The sequence below is a fragment of the Lemur catta genome, chromosome 1, assembly GCF_020740605.2.
Source record: "Lemur catta isolate mLemCat1 chromosome 1, mLemCat1.pri, whole genome shotgun sequence".
In the NCBI taxonomy this organism is placed as follows: Eukaryota; Metazoa; Chordata; class Mammalia; order Primates; family Lemuridae; genus Lemur; species Lemur catta.
Window position 1 is genome coordinate 114,678,467 of NC_059128.1, and position 17,920 is coordinate 114,696,386.

The following is a 17,920-nucleotide window of genomic DNA, read 5'->3' on the forward strand; positions in this document are numbered from 1 at the left end:
GGAGAGAGTTGGAGAAGAGGAAGTGGAGGTGGAGGGTGGTGATGACTCATTCCATTCAATGAGTTTTGCCGCAAAGAGAAACAGTCAAACACAGGGGCAACATTGTGTTCAAAATGTAGCAGCAAGGGCCGGGTGCAGTGGCTCACACCTGTGATCTCAGAACTTTGGGAGGTAGAGGCGAGAGGTATCGCTTGAGGCCAGAAGTTCGAGACCCCCATCTCTACTGAAAACAGAAAAAATGAGCTGGGTATGGTGGTGGCAGCACCTCTACTCAGGAGGCTAAGGCAGGAGGATCCCTTGAGCCCAGGAGTCCGAGGTGGCTGTGAGGTGTGATGACACCACTGCACTCCAGCCCATGACATCAACCACCTCATTCCCTGAATCTGTGCTATGTGACCTTACAAGGCAAAAAGGACTTTGCAGATGGGATTAAGTTAAAGATTTTTGAGATGGGAAGATTGTTTCAGATCACCCAGGTGAGTCCGATGTGCCCACAGGGGTCCTTATAAGAGGGTGACAAGGGGGTCAAAATTAAATAGGGAGATGTGACGACTGGAACAGAAGTGGGAGTGACGTGGGGCCCAAGCTGAGGGGTGTGCGCATCTTCTGGAAGTTGGAAAAGGTGGGAAATGACTCTCTCCCATGGAGCCTCCAGCACCTGCTGACACCTTGACTTTAGGCCTCTAAGTCCAATTTTTTTTTTTTTTAAATTCTGACCTCCAGGCCCGGCGCGGTGGCTCACGCCTGTAATCCTAGCCCTCTGGGAGGCCGAGGCGGGTGGATCGCTCGAGGTCAGGAGTTTGAGACCAGCCTGAGCGAGACCCTCGTCTCTACTAAAAATAGAAATAAATTATCTGGCCAACTAAAAATATATATAGAAAAAATTAGCCGGGCATGGTGGTGCATGCCTGTAGTCCCAGCTACTCAGGAGGCTGAGGCAGGAGGATTGCTTGAGCCCAGGAGTCTGAGGTTGCTGTGAGCTAGGCTGACGCCACGGCACTCACTCTAGCCCCGGCAACAAAGTGAGACTCTGTCTCAAAAAAAAAAAAAAAAAGAATTCTGACCTCCAGATCTGTAAAATAATAAATCTATATTATTTTCTGCCACTAGGTTTGTTCTAATTTATTAGAGCAGTAGTAGGAAACTAACACAGAATGTCTTCAGGACATACTGCTGAGTGACAGTGTCAGGCCAAGACATTTTGGACTTTGAGGAAAAAGGAGAAAGGAGTGCTCCTTTACACATGCATTTCTGCAATTTTTTAACACTTAATTTTTCCCCCCAGGAAGTAAGTGTGGAAAATATTATTGATACGTTTGCTTCCATTGATAAGGAAAACCCCCATCTATTACTTAGCACAGCAGCCACCTGAGACCCCCCCCACCCGTCACGGAAGACCCGTATCAGCATAATACTAACCTAACACCTGGCCCATCAACTAATCTATTACCTGGCGCATCAGCATAACACTGAACCTATTACCTGGCGCATCAGCATAACACTAAACCTATTGCCTGGTGCGTCACCTACCTGGTGCATCAGCATAATACTAACCTATTACCTGGCGGGCATTAATCACCTGAGACCCCAGCCCTCGGACCACCCCAACTTAATAAAAGTGGGAAAAATTGGGTAGACGGGGCTCAGAATTTGGTGGCGAGACCCCTCTGAGCCCGCCCGCGAATAAACCTCGATTCTCCGACTCTCCGTGCGCCGCTCGGTTTGTCCTCGGGACCACTCGCTGTAACACTCGCTGTAACACCATCGAAGCCAGAAAAGTAAAATTGTAATAAATTCTTAATGTTGTGAGTTTTAATATATCTACTCTTAATGTTTCAATATGTCTTCAACAACATATGGGGAAAAAAAACATGAAAATACATAAAAATAGGCGTAGAGAGGGAAAGATTTTTAATCTTGCTTCAGGTTCCAATGTGACTTGGCAAAACGCTGAGTTTTTTTGGAGGCCCCTTCGTTGTTGCATGTGGGGCCAGCGCCTCACTCACCACCCTCATCCCAGCCCTGCGGGGGTAGGGGGACGTCTGGAATTTTACAGCAGTTGGACCCTGAATTCCAGCCACCATCCCCTCTCTCCTTTTACTGTGTCTCAAAAAAACAAAAACAAAAACAAAAAAAAACAAACAAACAAGAAGAAAAAAAGAAAAAACAAAGAAAAAAATTGGTCTAAAATGTAATAAATTAGGTCTAGATGATGAGATGAAACCTGTTTTCATTATCTTCTTTCTGTGTCTGACTTGTTTTTAAATTTTGTTTTTCCTTCCAAATTTCCTGCACCTAGTGTGCAAACGCACACACACAGGTTTTTTTTTTTTCCAGAAAGTTCTTTTAGAAAGTGGGTTGATCTAAGCAAAAGGGTGGACTACCTGTAGAAACTTAGCTGACATTTTAAGTATAGATTCCACCTATGAGACAAGCCAATGAAAGGTCGATTTGGCTTCAGGATGGGTTTTTGGGTCTTGGATTGTTTTAATGGAATGATAATAAAGTAATACGTGTGTGTGTGTGTGAGTGTGTGTGTTGGGGAGGGTGTTTATAGGACTTTTTTCTATACTTTCCTTCTTTCAGCTTCCACTGCATCAAGCAGAGCAATAGTTATTCTGCCAAAGCGGAAAAACTGGCCGCAGTGAAACAATGTTCCCACCAAGAACTACAATATAACACTCTCACTATTACTATGTGTAAACAAGATATACTTTTTTCTATTGAATACATATACTATCTCAAAGAGTTGTGTCCTTTATCAGTTTCCGTAGTGTAGCGGTTATCACATTCGCCTCACACGCGAAAGGTCCCCGGTTCGATCCCGGGCGGAAACAGGAGAGCATGTCTCTTCTCGTTTTTCCACTGTAGAATTTCACGAATTTTCAAATTAATTTTAACAGCAATTCTGGTCTGATTCTTTTTTCTTCTTCTTCCTCCTGCCTTTTAGGAATTTTGATGGGCTTTTAAAAGTGAATTCAAAGTAACTAACAGAAATTTTTGTCCGATGACTATTAGGCAGTTTTATAGAAAAGGCAGAAAAAGCAACTCGTTCACCAGTTGCGTTGGCCGGGAATCGAACCCGGGTCAACTGCTTGGAAGGCAGCTATGCTAACCACTATACCACCAACGCCACCGCGCGAATACGCTTCTCCGGAGGATCTTAAGAGGAGACGCATTGTTCATGCGGGTGATACCAAGTTACGCGGGGGGTGTCTTTCCCTAGAGTCCTCCGGAACACGTCGCCCACGGAGCGTTCCACCCGTTGGCCGCCAGGGCCCTGCCAGGAGTCCCCCCCCAGAGCCGCGGGCCCCTTGGTGGGGCCTGGCGCTGTCCAATCCCAGGCCGCCGCCTGGGCGGCTCAACTTCCGGGTCAAAGGGGCTTAAGCCGGCGGGTTTCCAGTGTCCGCCGCCGCTGCCGCCGTCCCCCCGCGTCCGCCACTTCCGGGGCCGCAGTCTCGGGCATGGAGCCGCGAGCCTGAGGTGCTGCCGGCCCCGGGACGCCCTGCCCAGCGCGGCCGCCGCCCCGCGCCCCGGTGAGCAGCGCCTGCGCGTCCCGTCCCGCCTCGGCCGCGACCCTGCGTCCGCCATGGAGCGGCCGCGCCGCAGCCGCTACCCTGAGCCCGCCGCGGACCGGCCTTCCCGCGCCCCGACTCCGCCATTGGCGGGTCCCTGGGTATCCCCGGCGCCGCCGCCTCGCTTCCCCTCCGCCCCCGGCCCCCTTCACCCCTTCGCTGCCTCTGCAGTCGCTCCGCTGGCCGCGCCGCCTCAGCCGCTGCCCTTCCCGACCCGGACCCCCCACCCCGTGGCTGCCCTTCCTGGGGTGGCCGCACCCAGGAGCGCCCTCGCTGACACGGACCGGGCCTCCCTCTCCACCGACTCCCTCTGCCGTCCGTGCAGGCGCCGAAGGACCTGCCCTGCTCCCTCTTCCCGTGCGACCGCTGTGGGAACGCAGAGGCCACCTCCCTGGACCTGCGACCTGCCCCTGCCGGGTCTCCCCTAGACCCGCTCCTCGGCCCCTTCTCTCGCCCCGCCTCCGAGCCCGTCCAGCCGCCCACCTCCTTCCCACACGCTTTCAGCCCAGCCCTGACACTTCCCTCTGAGCGACGGGAAGCCGCCCTCTCCCCCTTTCCCCCCACTTCTGCTTCTCCCGGGGGCTGGGAGGAAGTCACTTGCCTGGGCGGCAAGAACGAACCTGCTTTCGAGGAGCTGGGACTAAAGCCCAGGAGGTGTGGACTCTAGTCACCAATCCCCGTCTTCTTCGGCTGGGTCCTGGGGGAATTGGGGCCCCGTGGGATGGCTCCTCTCCCAGATTCTGTCCAGGGCATGCAGACAGCGCTGCGGGGCTGTGAGGCACAGCTAGAGCCTAGCCAGGTAGAATTAGGCCCCGACCGTCTGCAGCTCCTGAGTGAAGGAGGCTTGCCGGTTTCTCCATGGGCCCGCCACATTAATGACAGGTTTGTTCTATCGAGGTCTGTGTCCCATGCCTGCGGCTGGAATGGAGACTCCCTGGACCCTTTAGAAGGTTGGTCGTGCTGGGGTTTGGCAGCCAGGAAGGCTGGAGTGTGGGCTGGTGGGATTTATCTGCTTGCCCTCGAATATAGAGATTGACAGGAAATGGTTTTCAACACTCTTGGGAACAGTTGGCTCAGCCCCAGGGCAGTGGCTGCAGCTTTCTGTGCAGTTTTCTTTCCATCCATGTCCCCTTCCAGCTGCCGCTGGTAAGAACCTCCCAAGGCTTTGGGGAGAGGAAGGGGAGCACGCTGATTCCGGCTGGATTGATTGCAGGTGTAGCTGCATCTCCCCCACGTGTAATGCAGTGCCCGAGTCAGTCAGCACGTGGTCGGGATCCCAGCTCTGAAAGGGACTTCAGTGTTTTTCATTCTCCCCCTAGTGTGATTTTAAATCGCTTGTTTAGTTGACAGTATTAGCTGTGATTTAGTCTGTGCTCCGTCAGGAACCATATTATGAGAGCTTCATGCATACATTCTCATTTAACCCTAACAGTAACCCCAGGCAGAGATACCGTAGTTCCATTCTGTAGCTGGAGAAATTGAGGCACAGAGAAGTTAAGTGGCTTCTTCAAGGTCACACAGCCCAGGTGCAGCAGAGCCATGATTTGAACTCATCTCTCTCTGACACCAGTGCCCGCACTTTGCACCACTGGACTAAGAGTGAAGCCGGGGCTGCTTTGTGGTGACATTTTTACTTCACCTCTTTCGTTAGGATCTCTGTCCTGTGCCCAGGTGCTTAAAGCAAGAGAAAGCACCTGGGCAACTGCCCGTCATGGATATTGGCTTATCTGAGAAGGTGGTTGGGCACTGACCAAACCAGAGGTCCCTCTGGCTGTAGACAGCATTCAAGAGGGGACAACGACTTGTTCATTCAACCTGAAATGCTTATTGTGTGCTTCTTGTGTGCCAAGCACAGCCTGGGCTCAGGGGGAACAGGAGGGATGTGGCCTGGCCCTGCAGGGCTGCCGTTCCAGTGAGGAGTGCCCACTGCCCCAGGGCAGGGTTTTTCAGCCTGGGCACTGTTGATATTTGGGGACGGATCATTCTTTGTAATGGGAGGACTGACTTGTGCAGTGTAGCGTGTCCAGCAGCATCCTTGGCCTCCACTGTTCCCCACCCTCCCAAGTCCCAAAAATGTCCCCGGAGGGGGGCACCTATCCCTAGCTGGGTTAGGGGATTCTGTGTCCCACAATCACCTGCCCTGCTGAGGTCCTAGGAGGCTGCACACGTTTAAATCCATGCCCTGAGTGGGGAGGGAGAAGGGAGGGGAGTCCCAGGAGCTGGGAGTCACCTGGTCTGCACCGTCTGCCCCGTTGGGAGTTTATTCCGGTGTCTGCTGTGAGCCTAGGACTCAAACTCAAATCTTTCCCCAAATAACGAATGCAGGGGTCTCAGCCTTGGCACTGTTGCCATTTGAGGTGGGTCACTCTCTGGGGTGGGGCCGTCCTGGGCACTGCTGGGTGCTGAGCAGCATCCCTGGCCTCTACCCATTGCATGCTGCAAGCATCCCCAGTTGTGACAACCATAAATGTCACCAGACATTGCCCAGTGTCATCTAGGGGGCAGAATCACCCCCAGTTGAGAAGTAATCTCCTAGGGGGAGGGTAGCAGGCCAGTATTCTCGTCTAGGTGTTGTGAGGGGGATGACTTTAGATTGGGTGCTCAGGAAAGACGTCTGAGGAGGTGACACTGGGACCAGAAGAATAAGAGACAAGTCATAAAAACGGGAAGGGCATCCCAGGCAGAGGGACTGGACAGTGTAAAAGCTGCAAGGTGGGAAGGAGCCGGTGTACTTAGGGGAGAATAAGGAGGCTTTTATGGCTGGAGGTCACAGCCAAGGGCGAGGGGAGATGGCCATGAGGCCACCAGGGAGTGGCCACAGTGAGGAATTTGGGATGATTCTGTTTCCAACAAGTGCCCCTCGGGTGGCATCCCTGGAGTTATTTGAAACTGAGGGACTTCTTACCTTGAGACAACCTCTCGGCAAGTAAGGTGCAGGTTTCTAGCAAATGTCCCACACCTTTCGCAGTTCAAGGCAGGGCCTGAAGCACCTGCCTTGTCAGGATTCCTGTGGTTTTGGGGTGCTCCCTGGAGGCTCGGGGAGCTGCCTGGGGAAATGTGGAGGGGGAGAAAGGGGGCGTGAGCTCATGGCCCTCCCTGCTGGGAATTGCAGCCCTGTGGTCTCTCCCCCCATCACCCGTAGGCACCCCACCCTCCCGAGGCCAGCTGAGTGGTTAATGCGGAAGGTTAAGAAGTTGCGCCTGGACAAGGAGAACACCGGGAGTTGGAGAAGGTAAGGCAGGCCTCAGGAGCCCTGGCTGGTGGGGACGGAGCAAAGGTTCCAGAATTCTTAATGGAGTTAGATCAGGGAGGCGCTTTCTTTCCATCTCCCCTGCATTTCTGTGTTTCTCAGAGCTCTGAGTATTTTGCACGAGGGCAGCATGGCTAGGGCGGGGTTTCTCAGCACTGGGGACATTGTGGCCATCCTGGGCTCTGCAGGTGCTGAGCAGTGTCCCTGGCCTCCGCCCACGACATGGCAGAAGCTGCCTCCCAAGTCATAATAGCCACACATGTCCCAGACGTTGCTAGGTGTCTGCTGGGGGCAGAGCCGCCCCCAGTTGAGAACCACTGGCCTGCCCATAGGATGTGGGTTTCGGAGTCCAACAGACTTGGGCTCTGCTCCCCTTCCTTGCTGGGTGATGTTGGGCAGGCCGGTCGACCTCTCTGAGCCCGATTTTTGGTCCCCCAAATGGGGAAAATCCCAGAACTCACCTCCCAAGGTTTCAGTGTGGATTAAACATGATCATACATGCGCAGGCTGGGGCAGTTGATAAATTCCACATCCCAGGGCCTGGCACGAGATGAAAAGACCATCAAATTTCTCGACCGAGTGAACCCATCCCATGTCAGGTTTCTCATACTCTCAGCCTTGCTTGTTTTTATGGAGCACAAGTGATCGGGGTCTGGGGAGACGAGGATGACGTCAAGTGCTGGGATTTCCCCAGACACAGGTTCTAAACAGGGTTAGTCCCAGTGTCGGGTGGGCAAGTGCGTTTGGGGCAGATACAGGAGGCCATCAGTCTCCTTTCTGTCATCTGCACACGTATGAGGTCCCTGCTGGGCCCAGGCGGTGAGCCGACTCTGTGTTAAAGGTGGTTGTCAAAGTCGGAGGCCTAGTGGCACTAGGGGCAGTGCTCATGGGACAGAGGGTGGCAACCCCCACTTGCAGGGACACTTGCCTGGCCTGAGCCAGCTGCCCAAAGTCCACTTTGGGGCGTTTCCCCCTCCGGAGCATGGGAAGGACCCTGAGCCTCACCACGCATGCACATCCCTTTACCCAGCGCCTGCCGTCCTATTCGCCATCACTGCGCCCCTTGGGTCTCTGGCAGGACACCAGGGCGGGCGCTGGTCCCCACCCTCAAAGCACCAGCTGAGATAGCGATCACACACATTTCTTCTACTTGGCCTTGACAAGTGACTGTGCCAGGAGGCCCAGGGCTGTTTGCTGGAGGCGTCCTGGGTGGCCAAGGCGCCCCGCCGATTGGCGGAAGGAAAGCGTAGGTGGGCCTGAGTAAAGTGGCCCGGAATCCGCTTTCATCTCCCAGCTGTGTAAACTTGACACTGGGTGGAAAAAGGCGGCACACGCTTGGTTGGCTTTGTTCACCTGCTCCTGTCCCCAGCCCTGGTGCAGTCCGGGCTTTGCTTCCGGGGACAGACAGGACGGAGGGCCAGGCTCTAGCACCGAGCCTCAGCCTGCCTAGAAGCTCGAGCTAAAGATCGCAGCCACGTCTAGAAGATTCCTAGAAGTTTCTCCCAATGCTTCATTTCATCTCCCACCTCCTGGGTCGCACTTCTGCTTCCTGGGCCGTCTGGGGCGATCAGAGGCAAGATGATTTCTGTTGTTCTTTGCTGTGGACATGAGCTGCGTGGTCTTGTACACGTCCCTGCCAGGCACTCAGCTTATGGGGTCCCCTTCGGGGGTGCTGAAAGTCACTTTTTGTTTTCCTGCTGTGGGCATGGCTTGGGTTGGGGTGGCACGGCTTGGGGGTATCACTTAAGCTGGTCGGGGGCGTTCCCCGGCTTGGTTTTCCTGGGCTCATGGCCAGCAGTGCTCTGCGCTGTGCAGGTTCTTGGTGGCTTAACCGACACTGGCCGTGGCCCTTGCGTGACACCTCTGAGGGCTGCCTGCTGTCCTGGGGGGAAATCACAGGGCTCTGCACTGGGCCAGGATGTCCTGTATGTGACCCACAGCGAGCACTCCCCCTCTCTGGGTTGGCTTGTTTGACCTGAGGTGGCTTCTCGTCTTCAGAACCGTCTCAGGAAGCGCTGAATTAACCACGCTCCTGCCCCTTGGGTCTCCTGCACGTCCTTGCGCTGGGACGGTCCCTACTCCGCTCTCCTTCTAGGGCCTTCCCATAGGACATGTGTGTCACAGAGGACTTTGCCTGCTACGATCACTTGGCCCTTGGCACCATCACCCTGCTGGGCTGGGAGCCAGGCCACCCCCACCCAAACCCTTGTTCTCGTTCACTCAGCTCTGACTGGGAGTGAGCCCCTCTGTACCCCAGCCTCAGTTTCCTCATCTGTAGAATGGGCTGTCACAAGCTTGAATGAGGTGACAGCTGCGGGGCCTGATTTTTTTTAAAGGTGCTTGGTCACATCCTCATGTTCCTTTCTCCCCTTCCGTCTCGAAGTGGGCCGGGGTCCTTTCTTTCACGGTGGTTGCTGTCTACGGTCTCTCATTGGCAAGGGGCAAGGTCTTCTGGGAACTGAAGGCACCAGGAGTTGAGAGACCCCCCCCCCCCCCGCCCCCTGCCCTTTACTTCTCTAAAAGCCGGCCCCTGCTGTCCCGGCCCTCGGGTGGAGAAGTAGCTTCAGTTCCCACTTCCTTTAAGTGAGTCCCAGAGAACGGATGTCCGAGGCCCGGGCTGGGAGCATCCAGCAAGGCTGTCAGCCCCTCGGTGCCTGCAGAGGGAAGCGACCGGCTCTGTCCTCCAGGCCACTCGGGCTCTTCCAGAACTGGGTCACTGCAGCCATGTTTAGATTTCCTTAAAACAAATATTTGCCAGGCCGTCCCATCGAGAAGTGCGCTAAGCATCGGGGTGGGGGCCGGGGGAGATGGTGCACAGCAGCAGCTGCTCACGGCGGCTGCTCTGCAAGCATGGAACGTGCCAAGTGGGAGGAGAAAGTGGGATGTTTTTTGGCGAATGGTGTATACGATCACCCTCTCACCTGGATTTCTGACATTCCCGGGTAATATGTGACTGTTGTCCTGGTACTTCCAGTGAGACACAAGGTGTCCCCCTTCTGGACAGCAAGCTGCCAAGATCGGCCTCTTATTCCTTATGCTGACGCGTTTGCTGGTGTCCGAGCGTGGCCCTGAGGGGGCTCAGTGAGAGACACTCCACAGCTCTCCGTGGAGCACCCACTCGGTGCCGGGCCCCACGAGAGGGTCTTCAGACAACGCCACAATTGGGACAGACATGAGGGAACAGGGGTTTTACAAATAACCATTGTGATGGAGGCTGCAAGGATGGAGGGCGGCCAGGTGGCTGGTGAAAAACAGGGAGATCGGCCTCTGCGTAGGTGATCACAGAAGGTTTCTGAGAACCTGCCAGGTACTTAAGCTGAGATCTGATTTTAGCAGTTAGTCAAGCAAAGAAAGGAAAACAGTGTTCCAGGCAGAAGGGACAGTGCATGCAAAGGCCCTGGGGTGGAAGATGGAGTCTGACCTGTTTGAAGAGCTGAGAGGAGGCTGGATGGGCTGGGGTGCAGGACTGCGGGGCAGTCAGCTGTATCCTTGAGGTTCACGGTGAGGACACTTTTATCCCAGGGCCATGGGAAACCAGGGAGAATTTTCAGGCCCAGGATCACACTTGCAATGGAGGTGAGAAATCCCGGTGGGAGACAGCGTCAGTCATTCAGCAGAGGGGTGACAGTGGCCTGGAGAGCAGTGGAACAACTTGGGGAACATGTTGGGGTTCCTGACAGGGGTGTCTGACAGGGCACCGCGGGCAGCTTGTAGGGAAAAAGATCTTCCCTTCTCATGGTCTCCCTGCCCTCCTCACAGCTTCTCGCTGAATTCCGAGGGGGCCCAGAGGATGGCAGCCACCACCGGGGCCCCAGTGGCCGACCGGGGCGACGCGGTGGACATGGACGAGCCGGCGTCGCACTTCCAGGTGCAGAAGCACTCGTGGGAGGGGCTCCGGAACATCATCCATGGCAGCCGCAAGTACTCGGGCCTCATCGTCAACAAGGCGCCCCACGACTTCCAGTTTGTGCAGAAGACAGACGAGTCAGGGCCCCACTCCCACCGCCTCTACTACCTAGGTAAGCCCGGTCGCGGGCTGCCCAGCCTGGGCGCTTCCTGGGACTGCTGTTCCCAAGTCCTCCACTCTGCAGAGGGCAGCAGGTCCTGTGAGTGGGAAGATGTATGTAGATGGACCTGGCTCCAGGCGCACTGTCCCACGGGGCTGTGCCACCACTGCAGGGAGGGCCTGGAGCAGCTCAAAGGGGAGAAGGAAGGCCCTGGGGCCGGCTGTGCAGGTGAGCCGGGCAGAGGGCAGGCCTGCTCCTCCGTGCCACCAGGGCCCCGTGGTTCAGGCTGATTTGAGTGGCTCTGAGCCCGGAAATTGTTTCCAACTCCAGTCAGCTGGCCCACCCCCTGAGTCACTTCCCAGTCACCCGGGCTGGGCCGGGTGGGGCCCATGACACACAGGACAGGGCAGGAAGATCTCCAGTGGGAGCCACAGTACTGCCAGTAGGACCTGGCCATGGAGCCATGTGTTAAGAAGGATCTCGAGGCCTCCTGGGTGGCATGTACATGTCTCCTGCGGGCCGACAGCAGAGGGGCGGCTCTGCACATGCTCACTCTCCTGCCCCAGATCCCTGGACAGCCACCTCCACTGGGTGCACGCCCTGTGAGCCACACTTTCCATGTCGTCTGCAGCTGCTCATGTGGGACTGTATTCCCACAGGGCCACGAGAGCCCTCAGGGCCCAGATCAGGCCTCACGTACTCTGCAGCCAGATGGGGCCTTCCTGGGGCGGGACAGTAAATTCCTAGTGAGTGAGTGGATGCCGTGCTGCCGCACCCAAGGGCCTTACAGAGCGGGAGGAAGAGAGCCTTGTAGGAGTCAGCCAGGCCTGCGCCTCTGAAAGCGCGACACATGGCTGTTGACCGAGGCAAAGTTTCTCCACCTCAGCATGCCCGACACTGGGCCCCCAGCGTCCTCTGGGGTGGGGTGTCCTGCACACTGCAGGGTGCTGAGCAGCGTCCCTGCCTCCACCCACCCCATGCTGGGAGCAGCCGTGCCCCAGCTGTGGCGGTCACAGATGTCCCCAGATATTGCCAAGTGTCACCTGGGTGGCAAAATCAACTCCACATGAGGAGCACCGTCCTGGGGGTAGGGTGGCCCTAGATTATTCTCTGGGCAAGATCTGTCCACCTGACTCACGGGGGTAGCCTCAGCCCCAAGATAGCCCCGTGTGCTCAGGCCCTCGGTCAGTATTCAGGTGAATGAATGAATGAATGAGTGTCAGCCTCCGCCTCAGGCTGACCACATGCTGATAACAAGGACTGTGATGAACACCAGATGGCCGTCCCCTTTGTAGACAGGCTTGTGTGGAAATCAGATGGTGATTTGGCAAACAAAGAATTTAAAAAGAGGGCCGGTCTGGAGCAGGGGTTGGCCAGTGACAGCCGCCTTCGGAAATTGAGCTCTCCTGGCCCCTTCGTTCCTGTCGTCGTCCGCACTCTCGTGCTCCAGCAGCAGAGCCACTGCCACATGGATGATACAGCCCAAAGGCAAAAATATTTACAGTCTGGCCCTTGGCAGAAAAATGCGCACCAGCTCTAGGAGAAATTGGGATGGAAATGCCTCAAGTTCCATTTACCTGAGAGCACGCTTGGCTGCTAGGACTGACGCCATCCCAGACCCAGGCTGTTGCGGGCCGTCGCCTCTCTTTCCTGCGGTTCTGTGGCCTCCGAAGCCCTTTGTGTCAGTGCATTCTTATGGCCACCTGCTCATGTCGGGGCTGCCGTCATGGTCAGCGTGCTTGGGGGAGTCTGCCTCGGTTTTTGCTGTAAGAAGTGACCAATGCTCAGTGGCTTAAAACAACAGAAATTTATTATCTCACAGTTTTGGAGGCCAAAAGTGCGAAATCAGTTTCACTGGGCTGAAACCAAGGTGATGGTGGGGCCACGCTCCCTCTGGCAGCTCTAGGGGAGAGCTGTTCCCTGCCTCTTCTGGCTACTGGTGGCTGCTGGCATCCCTAGGCCTGTGGCCATGTTGCTGGGATTGTGGTCACACGGCCGCCTCCTCTTCTGTCCGTCTAAAATTCCCCTCCGTGATGACGTTGGGCCTACCTGGGTAACAAGGCTAATCTCACCAGCTCAAGATCCCTAACTTAATCCCGCTCCCCACTCCTGTCTGACTACGTAAGGGCAAGTTTCTGTCCAGGCCCCAGGGCAGGGGCCTGGCAGAGGTCCCAGAGTGTACCCACAGCAGCCCAGAAGCCATGCCCTCCATTTTGGGGTGATGTTCAGCTGATCCAGTCCTTGTCACTTAATGCTAGCAGGGCAGCACTGACCTCGCTTCAAATCCAAGTTCTTGGGGCCAGCCTCCCTATAGGCCCAGGGTATTTATAACCTGTCTTGGCGCTAGCACAGTGCCCCGGCCAGTGCTGGCACTCAACACACTTCCAGGCAAGGCCCAGTGTGTGACCTGCCCTTCTGCCCCACTAGGGACCCCTGCATCCTTGGCAGGTACCAGGTTCGCTGGTTGGGGGCACATGGAGCCAATCACCGGGGTGCACAGATGGGATGAGGGCACACACCAGCTCCCGCTGCCAGCAAGAGGGACTGGGGACAGCTCAGCTTCCAGGACTCAAACTGCAGCATCAGGAAACACTCCCAGCTCACTCTCCTGCTGTGTGGATTGGCTTCTCCCCACTTCTGTGGCCAGTGGCGGCTGCAGGGTCCCCAGTAGCTCTGAGACTCTCTCAGAAGGGAAGGCAAGAATGAGAATGCCCATCCCCATGCATCCCTGGAGAAAGCCCAGTCCCTGCCAGGCTGGCCACAGGGGCCACAGCCCACGGTGCCTGGGAGCGGTGTTTGTGCAGGCCGGGGCCACCGGGGGGGGCGGGGTGGCTGGCAGGTTGGCAGCGGGCGTGTGTGGGTGGCAGAGCTGGTGAGAGGGTCAGAGGAGGGACAGGGCAGCAGGAATCCGAGACTGTCATTGGCCACCTCCACCCTGTGCCTCCAATGCCAGTCACTGTCACTGGTGCCAACGGCATCCTGTCCAAGGAATGCGCTGGCAGGGGCCGTTTGGTGTGATCACTTATTAATCAGCCAGGGAGGGGAGGTGTCTCGTGTCCTTGGCAAGGCCACACCCCTGACTTCCTGTTTTAAAGGCTCCGGCTCTCTGGGAGAGTCCTGTGGACAGGGGCTGCCCAGAGCATAGCTCGCTGGATGAAAAGCACTGTCTGTGCCCTCCCAGCCCTCCATGTTGCTCCAGGCCACTATTTTTTTGAAAAAATTGAGCCAGGCATGCTGTGGCTCACGCCTGTAATCCCAGCTACTCGGAAGGCTGAGAAGGAGGATTGCTTGAGGCCAGGAGTTCGGGACCAGCCTGGGCAGTATAGCAAGACCCCATCCCCCTAATTGATATATAATTCACATTCCATAATTTCACACTTTTAAAACTGCAGCTGAGTGGTTTTTAGTAGTACCTTCACAGAGCTGTGCAACCCTTACCACTGTCTAGTTCCAGAACATTCCATCACCCCAAAAAGAAACCCCATCTCCATCAGCAGTCACTCCCCGTCCCCAGCCCCTTGCAGCCACAAATCCACTTCCTGTCTCTGGATCTGCCTGTTCTGGACATTTCACATAAATGGAGTCACCCAGCACGATTCCCATCCGTACTTGTCTCGTGACTCTGGGAAGGGGAGTCCTCCTGGGTGGCCTGCATGGGTGGGGTCCTGTCTGCCCCCAGCTGGAAATGAGAGTCGGACCTTGGCAGTTTCAAGGATCCTTAGAGATCAAGTTGTGGTTACAGCACTTGGGCCGTTGGCCAACCCCTCAAGCCCCTGCACAATTTTCCCTGCCCACACATGTCTACTAATAAATTAACTTCGCATCTCTCCTGAATACACTTTGAAAGGAAACCTACTCATCTAACATTTATCTTTAAATACACTCTTCTGTTACTAAGCTACGCCAGGCTGATCAGGCCAACGCATTTATTAGGGGAACGCACGTACAAAGCGGGCCACAGGGTGTCCTCACGACAGAGCAAGTGAAAAGGGGTGTCCTACATAGGCGTGTCCCCAGCCACAGGTCAGGGTATGGAGTTTACAGGTGGGTTTAAGGAATTCGGATCAGGGTCAGGGCCAGTTTCTTTCAGAGTTTTGAGCAACAACCTAGATACCATTACCAGTGCCTGGGAATGTTCTAGGCCCTGGTCTGGGTTCAAGCCTGCTGGGAATAGCCTGCAGCTGCCAGGGTCACAGAATGGTTGGGGCACTCTGGGTTCTCCCAGCAGGACACAGGAGGAAAGTGGGTCGGCGGGAACTGGGGGGCCTGTAACAGCAGCCTATTACAATAAACATAAGCGGCATAGACGTTATTCATTAGGCTCTAACCCTACAGGTGCTGAGCTCGTGGCCTTCCTGTTCTCTCTTAAAAGTGAGCAAGTGTGGGGAGGGCTGGTCCCAACTGGAGTCTCCCTGCGGGAGGAACTCGGGGTGGAAGAGGAACAGAATGGGCTAAAGCCTCGAGCTCTCTGACTTGTCATCAGCCACGTCAGGGTCACAGGCTATCACAGAACATCCCGTGTGCTGCTGGACAGCTCCACGCTTGGAGGAGCCCTGTCCTGGTCCCCCAGCCTTGTGACAGGAGAGGGCAAACCAAGCCTTCTTGGAGATAGTCATTCTACTTCCTGCCATTCCTTTCACTAGTGACAGTTGTTCTATCGTCTATGGAATCTAAGACACAGCCAGTTGTAAGATACACCATTATTTTACCTGCCATTAAGAACACAGCAGCATCCTAGAGTAGAGAGATGAAAACAAAACGACCACAGGAACACCTCTGGCAGTGAGATTCATTCCAACTGCAGAGACACGAGTATGTATAAAACCGCAGCTTGCTGGTGAAATGTGCTGGTAGCTCTGAGTGACAGGTGCATTGTGCTAAGAGCTTTGCTTTTCTTACCTCATTTAATCCATACAAAATCCTCAGTCGGCAGCTACCATCACCACTGTCATTTTATAGGGAAGGTTAAATTAAGTCAGTGATGCCCAGTCAGGGGTATTCCTGCCCCGCAAGGGACGCTGGGCCATGTCTGGGGACATCTGTGGTTGTCATGCCCAGGGACTCTTCCTGGTGTGGAGTGGGTGGAGGCCAGGGATGCTGTTCTGCACCTGCAGTGCCCAGGGTGGCCCCCCCGCCCCCAGAGATCGATTGAGTCCCAAACATCATTAGCAGTGACATTGAGAAATGCTGGATTAGGTACGTTTCCCAATTCCTGTTTGTGCCTTTTGCTCTCACGCTAATCCTAGATTAATTTAATTCTCCACCTTTGCAAACGCCTTTGGTACAGAAGGAACTTCGCAAGCGGAGCCCAGCCTGCCAAGGGTTGGATATTGCTGACCGCCCTTTTCTCATTCCCTTGTGTGCTGTTTCTTAGTCATCACAGCCAGGATATTCAGCACAGACATCTCAGAGCTGGGAGAGCCCATCGTTGACAGACTCAGACTCAGGGTCTCTGGCTTTCCGGGGACGGGTATGCTGCCAGCAGCCTGGCAGAATGACCTAGAAGCCGAGGGAGTCAGCATCGTGGCCGAGACCCTCACCATTTCCCAGGCAAGGCCACCCATTCCGGGTTCCCACTGTCCTCCCTCCAGGAATGCCTTATGGCAGCCGAGAGAACTCCCTGCTCTACTCCGAGATTCCTAAGAAAGTCCGGAAAGAAGCTCTCCTGCTCCTGTCCTGGAAGCAGATGCTGGATCACTTCCAGGTGAGCTGCGCCGTCAGGGCCTGGGCCAGTAATCTCATCCGAATTGACTCTCATCTGGGGGGAGATTGTGGGTGACCAGGGAAAGTGCCTTTTGCATGGGTGGGAGGTTTATTTGGTGTCAGAAGTGGGATGCCTTGGTGTGGTTTTCTTTTAGATTGTCATAATAACGTAACGATACCCGGGTGGCCGGGAGAATGGTGCTTTCTGAGTGTCTCTGTTGCTAGTTCAGTAGCCTGTCCCTGGGAGTCCCCAAGCCGAGGAACTCATATTATGTAGCTTTCCTCACAGCACGGGGGTAATTTTGCCTTTGGTTCTGCTTTTTAAAAAATGTGTTTCTTCTCTGTGGTATCGCTCCACATGGCCTTGAAATTCTATTACCTCGTGATGTGCGCGATAGTTTACCTACCTGAGCTCCTAGGGTCGGGCATTTGGGTGTCCCGGTGCTCCTGAATTTGGAACCCACCTCTGCAGAAAGGGCAGGTGTTTGGTGTTTGGTGGGTTTAGATCCAATGCTCTTGGCAGGAAGGGGTTGTGAACAGGGTGAACAGGGTCAGGGTGCTGTAGGATTGACATTGGGTGCTGGGGGAGGGCGCTCCAGGGGTGTAGGGCAGGGGGCTGCCCATCCAGGGGCTCCATCGGCCTTGGAGAGGTTCCATGGGGAAGGGGCGCAAGAAGGGAGGAAGCTTCCGGTGAGCCCTGTAATCCCCCTGCCGCCTGGCATGGCCTCTGCTCTTGTGCAAGGTCAAGGGCTCTGGCTGCTGGTGCCCAGCACGGGACATTCTTTCTGTCGGGGCCCCAAGTCGGCTTGTCCCTGAACACCCAGGCTGGAGAACCTCTGCCCCTGCGGGCGGAGGATCCTGTCACCCCTAGAACTCAGAGCCTCTGCTGCTGATGCTGCTGCCTGTCCCCTGTGTGTCCCCAGGCCACGCCCCACCATGGAGTCTACTCGAGGGAGGAGGAGCTGCTGCGGGAGCGGAAGCGCCTGGGCGTCTTCGGCATCACGTCCTACGACTTCCACAGTGAGAGCGGCCTCTTCCTCTTCCAGGCCAGCAACAGCCTCTTCCACTGCCGCGATGGGGGCAAGAATGGCTTCATGGTGAGCCCTGGTCCTGGCTGTGCATGGGGGATGGCGGTGGGCTCCTGCCCTGCCTTAGTCAGGCCTCTCTGTCCTCAGGTGTCCCCCATGAAGCCGCTGGAAATCAAGACCCACTGCTCCGGGCCCCGGATGGACCCTAAAATCTGCCCTGCCGACCCTGCCTTCTTCTCCTTCATCAACAACAACGACCTGTGGGTGGCCAACATCGAGACGGGCGAGGAGCGGCGGCTCACCTTCTGCCACCAAGGTGAGGCCAGGATGCCCGGATCCCCACACGTGGGCTGTGGT

The 17,920-nt window shown here is 55.7% G+C and overlaps 1 protein-coding gene and 2 non-coding genes across 6 annotated transcripts in view; 2 read left to right on the forward strand and 1 right to left on the reverse strand.

The window, feature by feature from the left end:
• The first annotated feature begins 2,764 nt into the window (after nucleotides 1–2,764).
• On the forward strand, nucleotides 2,765–2,837 carry TRNAV-CAC. Its single transcript has one exon. It is a non-coding gene; the product is annotated as a tRNA-Val (tRNA).
• A 224-nt stretch (nucleotides 2,838–3,061) lies between these two features.
• Nucleotides 3,062–3,133, reverse strand: TRNAG-UCC. The gene has a single exon. It is a non-coding gene; the product is annotated as a tRNA-Gly (tRNA).
• Nucleotides 3,134–3,419: 286 nt separating this feature from the next.
• DPP9 (dipeptidyl peptidase 9) overlaps nucleotides 3,420–17,920 on the forward strand; it is a 37,120-nt gene continuing 22,619 nt past the window's right edge. For 3 of the 4 annotated variants that reach the window (XM_045549307.1, XM_045549313.1, XM_045549322.1), the window contains exons 1-6: nucleotides 4,479–4,525; nucleotides 6,718–6,807; nucleotides 10,585–10,844; nucleotides 16,424–16,536; nucleotides 17,459–17,632; nucleotides 17,711–17,879. In XM_045549307.1, the coding sequence (XP_045405263.1) occupies nucleotides 6,752–6,807; nucleotides 10,585–10,844; nucleotides 16,424–16,536; nucleotides 17,459–17,632; nucleotides 17,711–17,879 (772 nt within the window). In that variant the 5' untranslated portion in view covers nucleotides 4,479–4,525; nucleotides 6,718–6,751. Of the gene's footprint in view, nucleotides 3,537–4,472; nucleotides 4,530–6,717; nucleotides 6,808–10,584; nucleotides 10,845–16,423; nucleotides 16,537–17,458; nucleotides 17,633–17,710; nucleotides 17,880–17,920 lie in introns of those variants that run through there. The other variant, XM_045549329.1, reaches the window with a different exon arrangement.